The 16,766-nt window shown below is 36.2% G+C and overlaps 1 protein-coding gene across 2 annotated transcripts in view; it reads right to left on the bottom strand.

Annotated features, from left to right (window-relative positions):
* Positions 1-16,766, bottom strand: part of ARHGAP15 (Rho GTPase activating protein 15) — a 611,397-nt gene that overhangs the window by 213,767 nt on the left and 380,864 nt on the right. For both annotated transcript variants that reach the window (XM_042994393.1, XM_007086400.3), the window contains one exon: positions 14,703-14,801. In XM_042994393.1, the coding sequence (XP_042850327.1) occupies positions 14,703-14,801 (99 nt within the window). The remainder of the gene's footprint in view (positions 1-14,702; positions 14,802-16,766) is intronic.

Here is a 16,766-nt window from a genome sequence, read left to right as displayed (position 1 = left end):
GTATATGTTACAAATAGCAGATAAGAGGTGACTTCAAACAAGGGAGGTTATTGTTCATAAAATAGTATTTCTGTGCAATCTCCAACAATTTTAGTTAAACAGATACACTAATTGTTTTCCTTTGTTTTGGTAATGCAATTTGTGGGAGTTAATTTTTAAAATAGGAAATTTTAAGCATTTACATTTTTTTTTAAATTTACATCCAAGTTAATTAGCATATAGTGCAATAATGACTTCAGGAGTAGAATCCAGTGATTCATCCCCTACATATAACTTAAGAATTCTTTTTAACTCTTTCTCTTTTATATAAAATATTACCGAGCTGATATAGCCACAGGGTTAGCAGCAGTATTATTTTAAATCATTTTAAGTTTATTTATTTATTTTAAGAGAGAGTGAGAATCGGAGCAGACAAGCAGGGGAGAGGCAAAGAGAGAAGGAGAGAGAGAGAGAGAGAGAGAGAGAGAGAGAGAGAGAGAGAGAGAGAGAGAGAGAAAAGCAAGCAGGCTCCATGCTGTCAGCACAGAGCCCAATGTCGGGCTTGAACTCACGAACTGTGAGATCATGACCTGAGCTGAAGTCAAGAGCCAGACACTTTACTGACTAAGCCATCCAGGAACTCCTAGATGCAATATTTTTTTAAATATTAAAGGCTCCTATATTTTATTCTGTAAAGACATGGAAAAATATGGCCAAACTATATTATTGTGACTTGTGACCCTTGTTTTGGATCCCTGGCGATTGCTTTTTGCACATGGCAGTCTAATTGTTTCTGCTGGCTCCTCAGGAATCTACAGTGTCTCTAGAACTAATTTCAGTTAAAAAGTTGATTTCTAACATTAGTTTAATTTCTATCCTAATAGTTATTCCCCTTACGTATCTTTTCCAGAAGGTTGCCCAGAAAAAAAAAATTATCTGCTTCTATCCATGACAAGCTTGTGAAAAAAAGCCTTTCTGGTGGGAAAAGAATTTGAAAGGAAAACATGGACGTACATATATCAGACCAAGAATTAAAAGATGAACATTATATGTGAGGAAACATTGTAAGAAGATTTCACTATATTAGTTTTTCCAAGTCAGTGTTCCAAAGCCAGTCTTGGATTATGTGTGAAAAGTAAGAACTCTATAACTGTAACAGGTGCTGGCAGGAAACTCCCATTAAAGCTTATGGAAGTTATGCCTGTAAAGTCCTGGCATCTGAGAAAATTCTCGCATAAGAATGCATTATGCATCAGATTTTTCTCACTAGAAAAACAATACAAGGCTGTGACTACTCAACATTCCCAGTCACTATTTCGCTAACATCATCCCTTGGTGATGACATCTTGGTGACCTTGCGGTGTATGTAGAGTATATATGAGGCTTCATTTCAACACTGAGAGCATGCATTGTCTTCTATATATACCAACAGAGATGTTGGTTGGCCATCTGTCTGTCCTAATCAGAGCATAAACCTGAATTTTTTTCCCTTAGAGTCAATAGATTTATACTAATTGATCCATATTTCAAGGATTGACTCTTCATATGCAACATGGCAAATATTTATGAGATTTTACTGGAGTTTGGAGTAGTCTATAGAACATCAGGTAGTAATTAATATAGGTTTTAAATCTATAGTATTGACTCATGTTGGAAAGTATTAGCATTATGTGTGGCACATAGTGCATGCTTAACAAATGTCACCTTTTTTTCCTTACATAAATCAGCTGACTTCTGTATGACCACATCTTCAAAGACTATGGTAAAATCCTTTGAATGTGAACTTGCTCACCTTAAAGGTAACAAGTAAAGCCTATTTCTCTGATTAAGCTCACCTTTTTAGCGTATAAATTCTAGAGGTTAAAATATTTCTTTTTCTGACATTTGTCTATTGGTTACAGCTAAACCAAAATTATCTTACTTTACTCTAGAAATCTAGCATTTATAAGGAATTTGATTTAATCCCAGTGGATAATTTGGATTTAAACCATTTATCAAGTTAAAAACTGAGATAAAAATTTAGACAGTATTGAACCTTAGACAAAGTCCAGTGAAAATGGTTGTGAGCCTGTATATATCCAGATGTAGGTATCCATAGCTAGATTTGTAGCTACCCTATGGATTAAATGTTACTAGCTTGCATATGTGTTTGTAGTTACAATTTTAAATATGCTTTTCATGTGCCAATATTTCTTTAGTAAAAGGTCCTGGGTTAGGGTAATATAGTTACCTTCCAGAATACACACACACACACACACACACACACACACACACACACACACACACCAGCACCAACCCAGGCAATCTGCCAAATGTGGTTGCTGTGAAAAAGGTTTTGCTTTAGGGCAATAGCAAACTAGCTCACCACCCCGCTGCCCTGCCCATTCCTCACCACACGGCTCTTTGCTGTATCCTTAACTTCCCCTCCTACCGTGAGGGAACATTTCTTCGGACTGTTTTATTGCCAATATATTTTTACTTTGTATGATGAAATGAAACAAGGGACTGGTTTCATTAGAAAGAGAGGTAAACAGAGCATTAATTAAATTTGCTGATGATACTAAATTGGGAGGAACTGTGGACATCTGTGAAGACAAAAAAATCATACAAATGGACTTAAGGAGTTTAGAAATATGAGCAGGAAATAATAAAAAAGACTTAGCCTTAAATAATGCAAGCTAATATATTTGGGAAAAGATAGTCAGAAACATGGCTATTCAGTGAATGGTAGACGTCTGGAAAGTGGTAATCGTGAAAGAGACCTAGGGGGTGATAATGGGGAAAATTATACACAAACTTATAGGGAAGTAGGCACAATGCCCAGAGGGTTATATATAAAAGAACCAGAAAGTTAATAGTCCTATTCTTATGATACTGATAGATCTCAAAAGCATCAAGTTTGGCTGTAGTTAGTTGAATCCCTCAGGTTCATGAAACAATTTAACACTATTTGTTGAGAGACTGGTTTCTCCCTATGAAAGAAGAAAAAGTCTGTTTTGTCTGAAAGCTTTCCTGAACACCAGTTATTGGCACTATTTCTGTCTTATCCTATTATAGACTATTACTAATATGGTATATCACATAGATATGGATATAGACATTGCTATGGGTATAGATACATAAGACCCATCGTGCAAACAAAGAACTTTCAGTTTTAAGGTATTTTCTCTACTTTCTAGATAATATGACTTCATATTATGTTTCAAGAGACATTTAATCACAATCTCTTCTATCAGTTCAGTGCATCTTCAGTATATGGGATTCACTAAGGATGCATTGATGGATGAAAAAGAATTTTGGATAATATCTATCTATTCATCCATTTAATCATACATCATGAATTGAGCCCCTACTATAAGCCAGCTTTGGTATGTTAAGCACTGAGGAGACAGAGATGAGCCAGCCACAATCCCTAGACTCAAGGACTTATATTCTAGATGGAGATACAGGGAATGAAACCAGCCATTACATCCCCATGCAATAAAGGCTATGTTAGGGAGAGCAAAGCTGTCATTGGAACACTGTGGAGTGAAATCCTAATAATGTTCAAGAGACCATGGAGGGGTGGCTGAGGATATAAATCAGAGACTATTCCTTGAAGGGGACACTCTTGCCTATGCACAAGAGGATGAATGTGAATGTGGCAGGTGGATAGGTACGGGGAGAGACCTTAGAGAGAAGGAACAGCACATGGACAAAGTACCCACCTTTGGAAAACTTGTTGTAGTTGATATTCCTGGAGCATAGGAAGCAGCTTGTAAGGATATGAAGCTGGACAGTGGACAGAGGGAATATGCTTTTGGAATAATTAGTATGAAATTTTGTTTATCCAGATGAGGCAAAGAAACCATTAAAGGGATGTCCTAAGAAGGCATAATACAATTCTGTTTGTGTTTAAGAGGAATAATGTTGTCATCATTGAGAAGGGTGGCCTGGGAAGAAAATAGAACAAAGGCAGTGATATTAATTAGGATATTTCAAAGGAAATTATGAGTTCTAATCAAGGCCATGACAGGTAAAAGGAAGAATCAGATTCAAGAGATAGTAAGAAATGAGGGACTATTAGACTTGGTGAATGATGCTCTATGAAAGTAGAGAGAATGATCTAAAATGTCCAACATGTTTCTTTTTAGGGAAATAGGCCATGATGTTATTGACTGACTTAAGGAATAAGGGAAGAATAGGCTTGTTAGGTAAAGTGATAAATGCTGTTTGGAAAAGTTGAATTTGCGATACCAGAGGAAAATTCAAGAAGGGTTGCTCTTTGACCTCAGATCTGAGAGTAAAACGTAGCTTGAGAAGTCATTCTCAAATAAGGATTTTGAAGTCATTGAAGAAACCATTGAAGGCTTTGGTATCATTGAGATCACACAGAAAGAATGGATATAGAAATAACAGAGTCAAGAATTAAACCCAGAGGAAAATGCACATTTCTTAAACTGTCAAGCTCTAGGCTACGTACATGGACTCTAAAATTATGCCATGTAATTTCAACTACATGCCAACTGCCTACCTTTAAGGCAAAAGGAAAGGAACCTTACTACAGTGATTACAATACTGTCTGCTAGATGTTCTGCTGCCCTGTAGGAGGACTAAAGAGTAAAGTTAGCCCAACTGGTCAAAAGATACAAAACATAACAAGAAGAGCATTATTTTTAAAACAAGAACGATAATAGTCCTATTTTAATGGCGCTGGTATATTTAATGTCTTTGGAGAGCTTTCAATAGTGTCAGCAGAGTTTAACTTTTCTGCTGTGAAGTAAATTTGTAGAAAATAAAATCAATATCCAATAGCAAAATAATGTCAGAATTTAGAGTATTTGTATCCTGTCTTCATTAGCCTGAAATTGATAATTGTTTGTAGTTCACCATATATATCTTATTTCAAATTCTTTAACAGACTCTTTCAACTCAAAAAAAATATCATCAGAATAAAAATTTCTTGAGATTTACATAGAAAATAAATACTGAATCAAGAATACGAGATGTTCACAGGGAAGTAAACTAACACAGAACAGCACCAGCAGGTTATTCAAAGTCTGAATTAAAGGAAAAGAAAACAAAATAAAGGAAAAGACGTGGTGATGTGATGCTCCACTCTCTGTGTGGGTTATGAGACCCACTCCTACTCCTAACTATACTTAAGCATGTCACTTATAAGTCATAGTTGCCGTTCAAGTACTTGATTAAAAATAGCAGGTTATTGGTGTTTAAACAATCCCTAGTGGTATATGACTTCCTCTGATGAAAATGAGTAGAGAATGGGTATTCCATTAGCTCCTGCATGGTGCACTTAAATGGAGTATCCCAAAACTGATGAGCATAAAATCTTTAAGGAAACATACCTTCAAATGTTTCGCATAGGTGGGTACATATGGAGAAGAATATCATTTAGAACAACATAATATACTACTATCAGAATGGTATACATGTTTAAGAAGTAGATTTGGAAGCCATGCAAATCATACAGCTGCCTTCAATCAACCATTGTTGTTCATTGATCATCTAAGTTTCAACCACAGGCAGGTGAAGCAATGCTGGGCAACTTTCCATAAAGATTTAAGCAATGTTGAAGATAATTAATCCATTCATTCATCATTTATTGAGAACCAATTATGTGTCAGGCACTGTGAAGAGTTAAAAATAAATCCACACTCTCTATCTCAAGTAGCAGACAATGCACTGAAGGTAATATTTTAAATATTTTTTTCTTCTATAGGATACGCTTTCACTCTAAATCTCAGGACATTCTTATTTCCTTAAAAACGCTGTGATTTTACATCTTGTCTACAGTCTACTATAAGCTCAAGAACTCTTCCAGCAGTATCATTTTAGAGTTATTTTGGTTTTGCACAGTTTTCCTCTCAAAGTGTCTTGTCCCCCGCCCCCAACTTTTTTCTGAACTGAAAGTAGGAGGTAACTTGAAAAGTATAAAATTCTGCAAAAAGGTATAAAACTGGTAAGGCAAAGATTACTTGAACCCAAGAAAAACACTTCTAATTCCACAGCCTATTAGACTTTTAGATAACTTTTCACAGAATTTAGAAGAATCTCTAAGACATGAATCTTTTCAGGGGATGGGTAAATTACTCCAAAATACTCAAAGAGGAAAATATGCCAGTTCAATTATATAGACCCATGCAACTACTTCTGAAATCCACATGCCTTTTTCACTAAATATGTAGATCAATGATTAATGCTTAAGTTGGACACACTTCATTTGAAAGTGTGAAAATTCCTTGGAAAAGGAAATTCTTTTCTAGACATTTTAAAAGGAACATTATTTATTAGGAAATCCATAAAAGAGTATAATATAGCATTTTGGTCTCATTCATAGCTTCCGGAATTAATTTAAGATTTCTTAATTATCATAATTTTTTAAGCTGTAGGGAAATGTTTGTAAAAAATAGAATGTATAGATTCTTGTTCAACCAATAAACAACAGATCGTCTCACAAAATGAAGTGGCACACGCCGTGAGAGTTTTGATAATTTATTTTTTTAATCAGTTGTTTCACATTATGCAACAAGAATTTTTAAAAATTCTATTTAAAAACTACAAATCCATGTTTGAATCCCAGGGCATCAAATATTTGAAAATCTCTGTCTGCCTTATTTTTTTTTTTTTTGCGCCTTTTTATTGAAAACCTGAAAGCTTTCCAAATGCATGTGATTTTTTTTTCAAATTTTGTAAACATTTGCTTCCAGGCTAAAACATCCTGCCAACTTTCAGCCAAGATTATTTTTATGGTTGAACTATTAACTTCTGAATATGGGGGCTTATAATAGAAAAACTCCCAGACCCAGAACTCTCATCCTACAAATGACACCATTATAGGATATTTTAGAGTATTACATCTTGACATGACGAGGTGTTGCATTATTTAAATCCTCCATTCACACAATAAGAGACTAATTTCCTAGGGTATTACGTTTGGCTCTATTTCCTTCCAACTGACTCGAAGGGAAAAGTATGGTAAGAACCCAAACTTTAGCATGGGGGTGGATGTGGGAGTGGAGGTTGGAAATTAGACTCAGGCTTTATCTGGGAAGAGACATTATTTATTCTCATGCATTCTGGATGCAAAAGTGTGGGAATATCCACTGACTGATTTGACCAGAGCCACATTGCTGGATACATTAGATACCCTTTCTGGGTATTGAACTGCACACTTGTTCCTCCATTAACTTCTGTTACGTTTAGGCTCTCTTTTTGATAATAAGACTATTGCTTAGACTTATTATAAGTCTATAGTCTTGCTATAAGTCTATAGCAAGTCTACAGATATATTGCTAGATGTGGATAAACTCCACTAAATATCACTAATCAGTACGGTGAATTAATTCCTAACCATGTGTACACACAGAATTTGTGAACATTCCATGTAAGCTTGCCATTCACAGCAAGATTTAACTTAACAAGCATTTTCTTGAGTGGGAATAAATTTCTCTGGAACAAAAAAGCAGGTATCAGGTAACTATGGTAGACTTGGTAATTGCTTCAATAACTGTCTTCTCTTCATTACTAGACCTCACAAGATTGCCCTTTTATCCACATTTGTTTTCTTAATTGCAAAATGCAGCTTTTTTCTTTCCACCTTGTCATCTCTGATTTCTTTCGGTTGTCTTTTCCAGTTTCTCTTTTGTACTCTTGCTGCCTGTTTCCTGTTTACTCTCTTTTGATTTTGTCTTCCCCTCTAGCCCTGAATGTGGCTTTCTTACAGACACAGAGGCCCCAGCATGACTACCCTAAAGAGCCAATTCCAACTTGGACCTAGCACAACACTATAGCTGTCAGGAAGGTGGCTGTCTTTGGGTTGCACTAAAACAAAACAAAACAAAGCAAAACACAAAACACAAAAACACGAAACTGGACTTAATTTCAACTTAGAAGTGAAACCTAAGGAAAATTTGCTGCAAACTTTCATGGAGCTTTTTTGGGGGATCAGCTCTTTTGTAATTGCATGTGGATGCCTAACTTTAGGCATAAAAAGCAAGCACTTACAAAAAAAAAACAACAACAACAACCGACCAACACATAGGTCAGTGCCCTCAGAAACATTTTTCTTCAGTCCACAAATATTCTCTGGGGAAAAAGAAAAGTGCTTATCTTAAACTCTTGATTTTTTTTTTTTAGCATGTAATTTTTATCAGTTTGTTTTGTTTTTGTTAGTCTTTTTTTTCACTCACTGCTTATAAAACGAGCAAGCAGAAGTCTCTCTGGAACAAGATAGAATCATAAAAGTTTTCAAGAATCTCGTCACAAACTAAACAGTACAAATTGCACATTCCTCATGGAAGTATCAGCCTTTCGTGCGTGCCTGGATCCAACTATAATAGATTATCCCAAAGTGGGAAAGAATGAACAGTACAAAATTAGCAGAACTGGGAGCAGAGCTTGTCTAGTGAAGGCAATTTGATCTGTACTTTAGCGGCCTGGATTCTCAGGCATTGGGAAAAGACTATGTTAAGTTTTATTTTGCAAGCGAACACTTGCTAGGATCTCAAGAGGCAGACTGGTGCAGTGACTCGAGTATCAGAAAAACTATAGTAACAATTATAATGCTTGGTATGTCTTAGCATAATCGTGATACCACAATCATGTCTGTTATCTGTAGAATAAATACAATAGGTGTATGGCTTACCTAATATGCAAATGCAACATATATATAGTAAATATCCATGTATCTATATATATTCCATGTTCTGAATTTTTATGACTCAGAAAAGGATATCCCTGAGTAGGTATCTAGCTATGTCTTCTTATAATATTAGCAAATATGTCCAAATATTCCCACATTGGAAAAATATATTTCATTTATAATGCCAATGGCTTGTTAATGTGACCTTCTCTCAAACTTCATGTAATAGCACAGGAATTACCAAAAAGAAATAGTTAAGGTATAATAATAATTTTAGCTATTCTTTTTCCAAGTTGCTATAATCTACCCAAAGATAACTAATTGTTCAAAGTAAACATTCCACTCCGACCACAAAAGGAATCCATTACACAAACATATAATTCACAGTCATTTTTAGTGGGTTGTAAACAGTTTGGAATGAGCATAAAATGGGACAAAAATCAAAGTGAGCATTTTGAAATGAAAAAGTGTTTGCTACAAAAGGTCAGTCCCTTTGCTTGGCAAACTATGTAGAAAAGCCTGGGAAAATGCTGATCACACAAGCAATGAGGGAATTTTAAAGCCAACAGCCTCCTTGTTTCTTTAAACAGACATCGGAACCTATAACTGGATCCTGTCAAACAAACGACAGCAAAAAAAATATAACAGCTGCTAAGAAGTCAAGTTGAGAGATAAAGTTTTTGAGGCTAAGGACCTTCTCAGAAGTAGACTAAAGGTCTTTCTTAAATCTTTAAAGCAAGGTTATGGATCCCAGGGTGGCTTTTAGGCACCAAGTCAAAAATGTAACTTTGTGTATCATTCTTGTCATAGTATTTTGTGTTCCAGCAAAAAGAGGACAAACTTGTTGATTAGCTTCTGCTGAGACATTCTGCAAAGTAGCATATAGCTGGAATCGTCCAATTTGAAAGACCTGGTATCGTTTATTTTTAATAGTGGTTAAAATACCACATATAATATAAAGTTTACCATCTGAGCCATTTTTAAATGTATAGTTCAGTTGTGTTAAGGGCATTCACATTGTTTGCAACAGAACTGTAAGTGTCATTTCAATGCTGTTAAATAGTTTGAGGGCATAGTGATTAGAAGTGAGACTTATGGAGGAAGAATGTGTTGTTAAACCATATTCCAAAGGATGAATGCCTATCCAAACAGAATTAATTTGGATAATTAATCCAACAGTCCTATTCCCTTACAAACAAAAATACGTTGGACGTATAAAAATATATTTACAAGAGAAATACGCCTTTCCATTATCCATTATTATATACAAAGAAGTCTTTGGTAAAGTTTGGTATTGTCAGGTGCAAAAAGTACCAGCTTAGCATTGAGGCATGTCTTTCGGGTTGGTCACATGAAGTGACTCCTTATATTGCATTGCCATGACACATCAAGAAAATAACCTGGGAAATAAGGTGAAATTAAACTTCTGCTCTTAGAGGAAGGCTAAAGCCAGACAAATATGTGTTTATTATTCAGGGTTTATTGTGTCATTTAAACATATTTAATATTAATTAGTATTTAATAATACATTTAATACATTGGATATATTTAAGGTGCACCTGATGATTTGACACGATTACTACAGTCAAACTAAGTTAACATATCCTCTCCTCCCATATCTACTAATTTGTGTGTGTGTGATGAGAATGCCTGCAATCTTCTGTCTTAGCATATTTCCAGTATCTAATCCGTTGTTAACTGTAGTCATCATGCCTGTCCATTAGATATCTAGATTCATTCATCCCAGATAACTGCAATTTTGTGCCCTTTCACCAATATCTCCCCTTTATCCCCACTCCCTATTATGTGATTTTTAAGCAGACAAACTCCCCTTACCTTAAAAGAATATTGTAATGCTTATTTTTCTCTTCTAGTATCTGTTCTATTCTTTCATAACACTCACCACAGTTTGGTACTCAGGTCTTTTTGCTTAAAGTATATCTCCTCTATATGCTCAACTGGTAGCATGGAAGATGACACAGGGGTAGGCAGTAAATAGCTACCTGTTGCCGGAATACAATAAACACTTGATATTTGTTACATCATTCAAACAACATTTACTGAATGCCTACAATGTGTCAGGTACTGTGTGGGGTTCTTTCCCTGTAATGCACTTAGCAGTCTGCTAGCTACATACTTTACGTAAAAAGAATGATAGGTCATGGTCTTAATACCAATTACACCAGTTTAGACTACATTGTTTAAGTCACATCTCCTAAGCACTTGTCTTCCGAGAGATACAGGTATAACCCTACTTGTAAGTAAGCAATCTCTGTACATTTTGGAGTCATCCTAAACAACACAAAATTTCTATAAAGCAGTGCAAAAATAGACTTCTCGCTGCTTAGATCTACATACAACCTGTATGTCCAATGCCTCCCTCTGCATGCTTGTTCCCCCAGACCTCAAAGAAAAGTATCAGATGATCTCATGCTTTGGGTCACCTTATCATATGTGTTGAGCGTTAGCTGAACAATGATTCAATATTTTCACAGAAACTGCTTCGGAAGAAGAGATATAAACTGAGTTTGTCTTTGGATACTTATGATACTCATATACAGTAAAACCTTGGATTGTGAGTAACTTATTCTGCGAGTGTTCCGCAAGACGAGCAAACATTTCTAATACATTTTCACTGGATAAATGAGCGATGTCTTGCAACACAAGTAGTATGTGACTCCGAATGTCACATGATCACAACTGAGCCAATGGTTCTTGAAATTTGCTTTGATATACGAGTGCTTTGGATTACAAGCCTGTTTCTGGAATGAATTATGCTCGCAAACCAAGGTTTCCTAGTACATGGTCTACAACTGTAAAGGCGACACAAGTGTGAATGAACGACTTGGAGGAGCTTTAAAGGCTAACATGCTCCTTTACAAGTTCCCTCCAAGTTTTGTGCATGTTCTCTAGGCTGAGCAGACAATGTCAGAAACCACAGAAATAACTTTAATCTGGTTATAATAGTTGGTGAGGGGGAGAATGGCCTGGTGGTTTAGGGGAATAAAGGAAACCAAATCAAGATAAGGAAGCACACTAAATAAGTTATTCGCTAAATTGGTTTACATTTGGCTCACTAATAGATTTTCTTCTAGGCATGCAAAATTTAAAATGTGACTAATATCACTTTACCAGGGTTGATTAAAGAATGCATCTGTGCCAAGCACTGCACAGAATTTCCCTGTGGAGACAATGGGAGCATGAGCAATTCGGTTCTGTCAATTGCAAGCAAGTGAGACAAATAACTGAATGAATGAATGAATGAATGAATCAGTCAGTCAGTCAGTCAGTCAATCAATGGTGAGATCTGCCTCCCTGATACTGTTTTATTCAAAATCAAGCATGTAAGAGCATTTAGAAAAGGAGAGCTATTGAGGTGCCTGGGTAGCTCAGTCAGTTAAGCATCTAACTCTTGGTTTTAGCTCAGGTCATGATCTCATGGTCACGGGATCAAGCCCCACGTCTGGCTCTGTGCTGAGCATGGAGCCTGCTTGGAATTCTGTCTCTCTCTCTCTCTCTCTCCGCACCTCCTTGCTCTCTCTCTGTTTCTCTCAAAATAAATAAACATTTAAAAATATAGCTACAATTTAAGGATGAGGTTTTTTTGTAAAAGCAGGGGCAAAAATCTTAAGAGAAAAAGAGAGAAAGGAAACACATCATTTTATTATAGCCCATGTATGCTATGATGGGTTTTTTTGAGGACATTTCCCCCAGAGTGTGAAAGTAGACACACAATTCTCATTAAATGTGCCTTTCCCATAACTGGTCCATGAGCATTTCCCATGACTCTGCAGTTGAGTATCTTGGCTGGAAGAGGATCTGGCCATTAGAAGGAGGGCTCTAGATATGCTGAGTCCCAGCCGTGCCGAGAGACTTGGCACCTTTATATGCTACTTCCTAATACCAACCCCAGCATAAAATGTCATCAGAAGCCTGCATAAACATTGGACTTAGATTCACATAAATTATTTCTGTCCTAAGGTGCTCTCTGCCAGAATTTAGTAAAAACAACACTTTGAGTAAATAGAATTGGCGTATAAATGTAAGAATATTAATCCAACAAAATGATCATAGAAAAATATAATCAAAAGTACACATTTGTAAATCTTGCAATGATGTGAGAGGTTTATCTTGTGCCTCTGAGTTTTTATTGAACATTTCCATAGAGTTCCTTTAAGCTGATGCTGCCAAAGTGCTTTGAATTATCAGTTGCTTTGTGGAATTGTAAAGTCGTTGAGTTTCATTAAAATGCTTAGGATTTATTTTAATAATCATATGTGTGATTAGTGCCTGTTTAGTGCTGGATCGACAAATTCATTTTAAGAGTAAACATTGGGACAATGAAATATAATGCTAGATATGATTGCTGCTGTCAGCAAAAACATTCTTATTTTATTAAAAATCACCAACAAATGCTATGAACAGAAGATACAGTTTCTATTTATAGATATTTTCAACACTACAATATTATGGTATCTGCATACCACAGGACTACATCTAGCAGAGTTTTCATTTTGCCTAGGGTATGTACATACACAAAGAGGTACAGAGCCCCCCTTTTTTTATATGTGCACATGTCTTTTTAAGTATAGCTCCCCCCAAAGTCCTATTTGGATATTTGCTCTAATATAATAGTGCTCACACCGTCAGGCTTGAGTATTTATAAGTGGATGAAGATCTCCTGAAAATAATGATAATTTAGCTATTGGCAATAATAACATTATAACATTCTCAGTGATCCATTTTGGCTTTAAGTACTTATTAAATAATATTTATTCCTAAATTATGAACTTATAAAATTAAATGAGATTGCAACATGCAATAAAAACACATTTCTCTCTAAACTCCAATTGACTCCATTCCTCACAGATACCTCTCCTTGTGTTCATTCTGCTTTTACTGTTTTCTACTCTCTGTGAGCTCTCAGCTCTTCTCTCTGATGTGTTGATACGCTTTCCCCCAAAGCCACTCTCTTTATCTACCTTCCCTACCCACTCGTCCCCTTCTTGTTATTCTCTCATTCCCTACTGATATGGGAATAATAGGATCCCAAGGCTGTCCTTACAGTATAATTAAAGTATGAATTTCCAGGAGTTGGAAATTGCAGACCATTTTTATTATGCCTCTATAATAAAGCCAGGTAACACTGAGAGAATTAAAATGGCTTTTTCCTAGTAGATAACTTGGTAAAGATTTTTTCCCCTTGGTTCTATTGTTTTAAGAGACTGGGAGCTGAAAATGGGAATAGGTTCACCATTTCTTTTTCTGAAAACACCTCTATCTTTTACATGATATATATCCCCCTAGATCCTGGGAATATGTTGTAAACTTGTAACAGATGGTGATGAAGCTTCACATTTTTATACAATATATTTTTTTGAGATTCTGCATCTACTGTATGTATCTTCCAGGGAAAATGACCTTGAATGAATGAAGTCATAGTCTGAAGGAAAAACACCCCACAGATAGACCAGCATAGAAATGATGAGTCAATTGGGTTTTGTTTTGTTCCCTTTGGTAAGATGAAATAATTTCAGATGAAAAACAGAATGTTGAAATATAGGAACCAAAGGTCATCTTAACACTGGAGGTGCATCTGTTAATTGTTCCAGGAAAACCAGTTAGCCATATTCTATATTGAACAGAAACACACAGAAGATGGGATATCACTGTTTGCAAGTAGGAATGCTATTTGCTTCACTTGGGTAATGTTGGGGGCTTACCAAAAATTGTTCTGGCACAACATCTACCAGCATGAATGTTAGGAGGGTTCTAACACTGTGAGTGCTGATATTTTATGAATGTTTTATCACTGGCTGGAAAACAAGAAGTTAGCAATTGAATCAACAACATGTCAGACAGACAAAATATTAAAAAAAGAGAACATTAGTGGGAATTACTGATGTCCCTATTGTAAAAACAAACTGAAGTTAATAAGAAACTTGATCCTCTTAACCGATTAACAAAAGTCAAGTTTTAATTGCATGGCTTCCCAGACAAATCAAGTGGCGCTGTTAACTTGAGCATTGGTTGTTTAGAGGGTACGCTAATGGGGGAAATTACTACATATTCAGTTACCCACCTCTTTTTTCGACAGCTTCAATGCATTGCTTTACAAACCGTGGAACTGTGGAATTTTCACGTTCACACACTGTGTGCAGATGAGAGCCAAAAATTTGATCTGCAAAAGAAACAAAGATGAGCTTCATTAAAATCCAAGATTGCGTTGTTCTTTAATTTGATTCTGTTTCCATACCCACTGCATGCTGAAATCTGTGTCTTGCATAGGAATCGATTTTTTGCTTTAATTCCAAAGGGTCTATTGCAGAGATACAAAGACCATAACTCCCTCCTTCATGGAACAAGACTGGCCCCAGAGAAAGAAAACTAACACTCTGCCATCGATTAGGCAGGGATGACAGAGTAAGTTATAGTCTCTCTGGGCATAACTTTGTTGTTTATAAAATAATGACAAGGAATTAAGAAAACTTCTACAAAATAATTAATCTTAATGATTTGGTGTCTTGACTGTTTTAGAAGAAATTTATCAATGATCACCAAAATTATAATTTTATCAGTATTTTGAAAGATTCGTTCTGTAGGTCAATGATATTTGAAGACGCAAGTTCCAGGAGATTTACTTTGAAGCGAATTTCTTAACATCTCTCCTGCCTTGAATGCCCTTCCTCTTCTCTAATCTAAGTATCCCCTTTCCTTTCTAGCTCAACTCCGACCACACTTTCTCCACAAATTCTTTTCTTCCTATCTCAGCTTTGTGTTTCCTTTGACATAGGTTCTTTGGAATACCATTTCTTCCGGATGTTAATAGGCAATTTAGGGGTGGGAGGGGGGAGAAGCCTGTGATCAAAATGGTTTAGCAATGTTGGATTAAACAAAGTTAAACAAGTTTCTTTCATGTGTATTTGTAGCCTGTGATATGCCAACGTGCCCTGGGAATCTCCACAGGGGGCTGGAGGATGCGCTATTTCCCCAACTTATTTGAGTAAGCTCCTTTTGTTTCAAAGGGCATCTCTCCAGACTGATGCTTCTGAGAACACACTCTGAAACCCTAGCCTAGTCTTCTCATTTGGAGCATGATTTATGCTACCTTGCATCGTGTATTTACATTTATAATATACGGAATGTATTTTCTCAAAGCAGATTCTGAGTGTTTACATCACCTATGAGTTCATATAGTCACCAGTGCTCAGCTCAGATTCTGGCCACAGAATTCGCTCATAGATATTTTTCATTGTAGTAAAATATACATAATGTAAAATTCCCCCCGTAACCATTTTTACATGTACAGTTCAGTGGCATTAAGCACACGTACATTCTTGTGTAATCATCACCACCATCCATTTCCAGGTTTTTTTTTAAACAGTATAGATGATTATTACTCATAACGAAACAAATATTTAGTAGGTTCAAGGGCTTCCTACCTTGCTCAAAATGAACTCCAATTCCCTACTGCAGCTTCCAAGCCAATACGTGACCTGCCCTCCCACCCATTAATTGATTTCATTTGTGTCCTTTCTCCTCTCTCTCCCTCATCACTTGCTTGCAGCCACTCTGTCCACATTGCTGATGTTTGTCCATGCCAAGCAAAGTTCTGCCTCAGGGACTTTGTACTTATTATGACCCCTGCATGAAACTCCATTGCATTAGGGGTTTTTTGTAGCCTTTCCTACCCACTTTTTTTTTCACTGCCTCACTGCAATAGGATCTTGCCATGATACTTCCCTGTTTTACTTTCCTTAGAGCACTTACCTCCACCTGGCATATTAGATTGATGTGTTTATGGGTTAGTTGTTTCTCCTACTTAGAATGCAAAACCCAGAAAAGTAAAGACTATACCTATTTATTTATTTCTTTTCTTTTCTTTTCTTTCTTTCTTTCTTTCTTTCTTTCTTTCTTTCTTTCTTTCTTTCTTGGCACATGCATAAGTGGGGGAGGGGCAAAGGGATAGGGAGAGAGAGAATCTCACCCAGCATGGAGCCCCAAGAGGGCTCTATCTCACAACTGTGAAATCATGAAATCAAGAGTTGGACATTTTACCAACTGAGACACCCAGACATGCCTAGATTACATCTATTTCCTTTCTTACTGGGTCTCTAGTGACTAGACAACGTTTGGCATATACTAG

This window comes from Panthera tigris, chromosome C1 (genome assembly GCF_018350195.1).
Source record: "Panthera tigris isolate Pti1 chromosome C1, P.tigris_Pti1_mat1.1, whole genome shotgun sequence".
Classification (NCBI taxonomy): Eukaryota; Metazoa; Chordata; class Mammalia; order Carnivora; family Felidae; genus Panthera; species Panthera tigris.
This window is presented reverse-complemented; position numbering and strand designations above follow the sequence as displayed.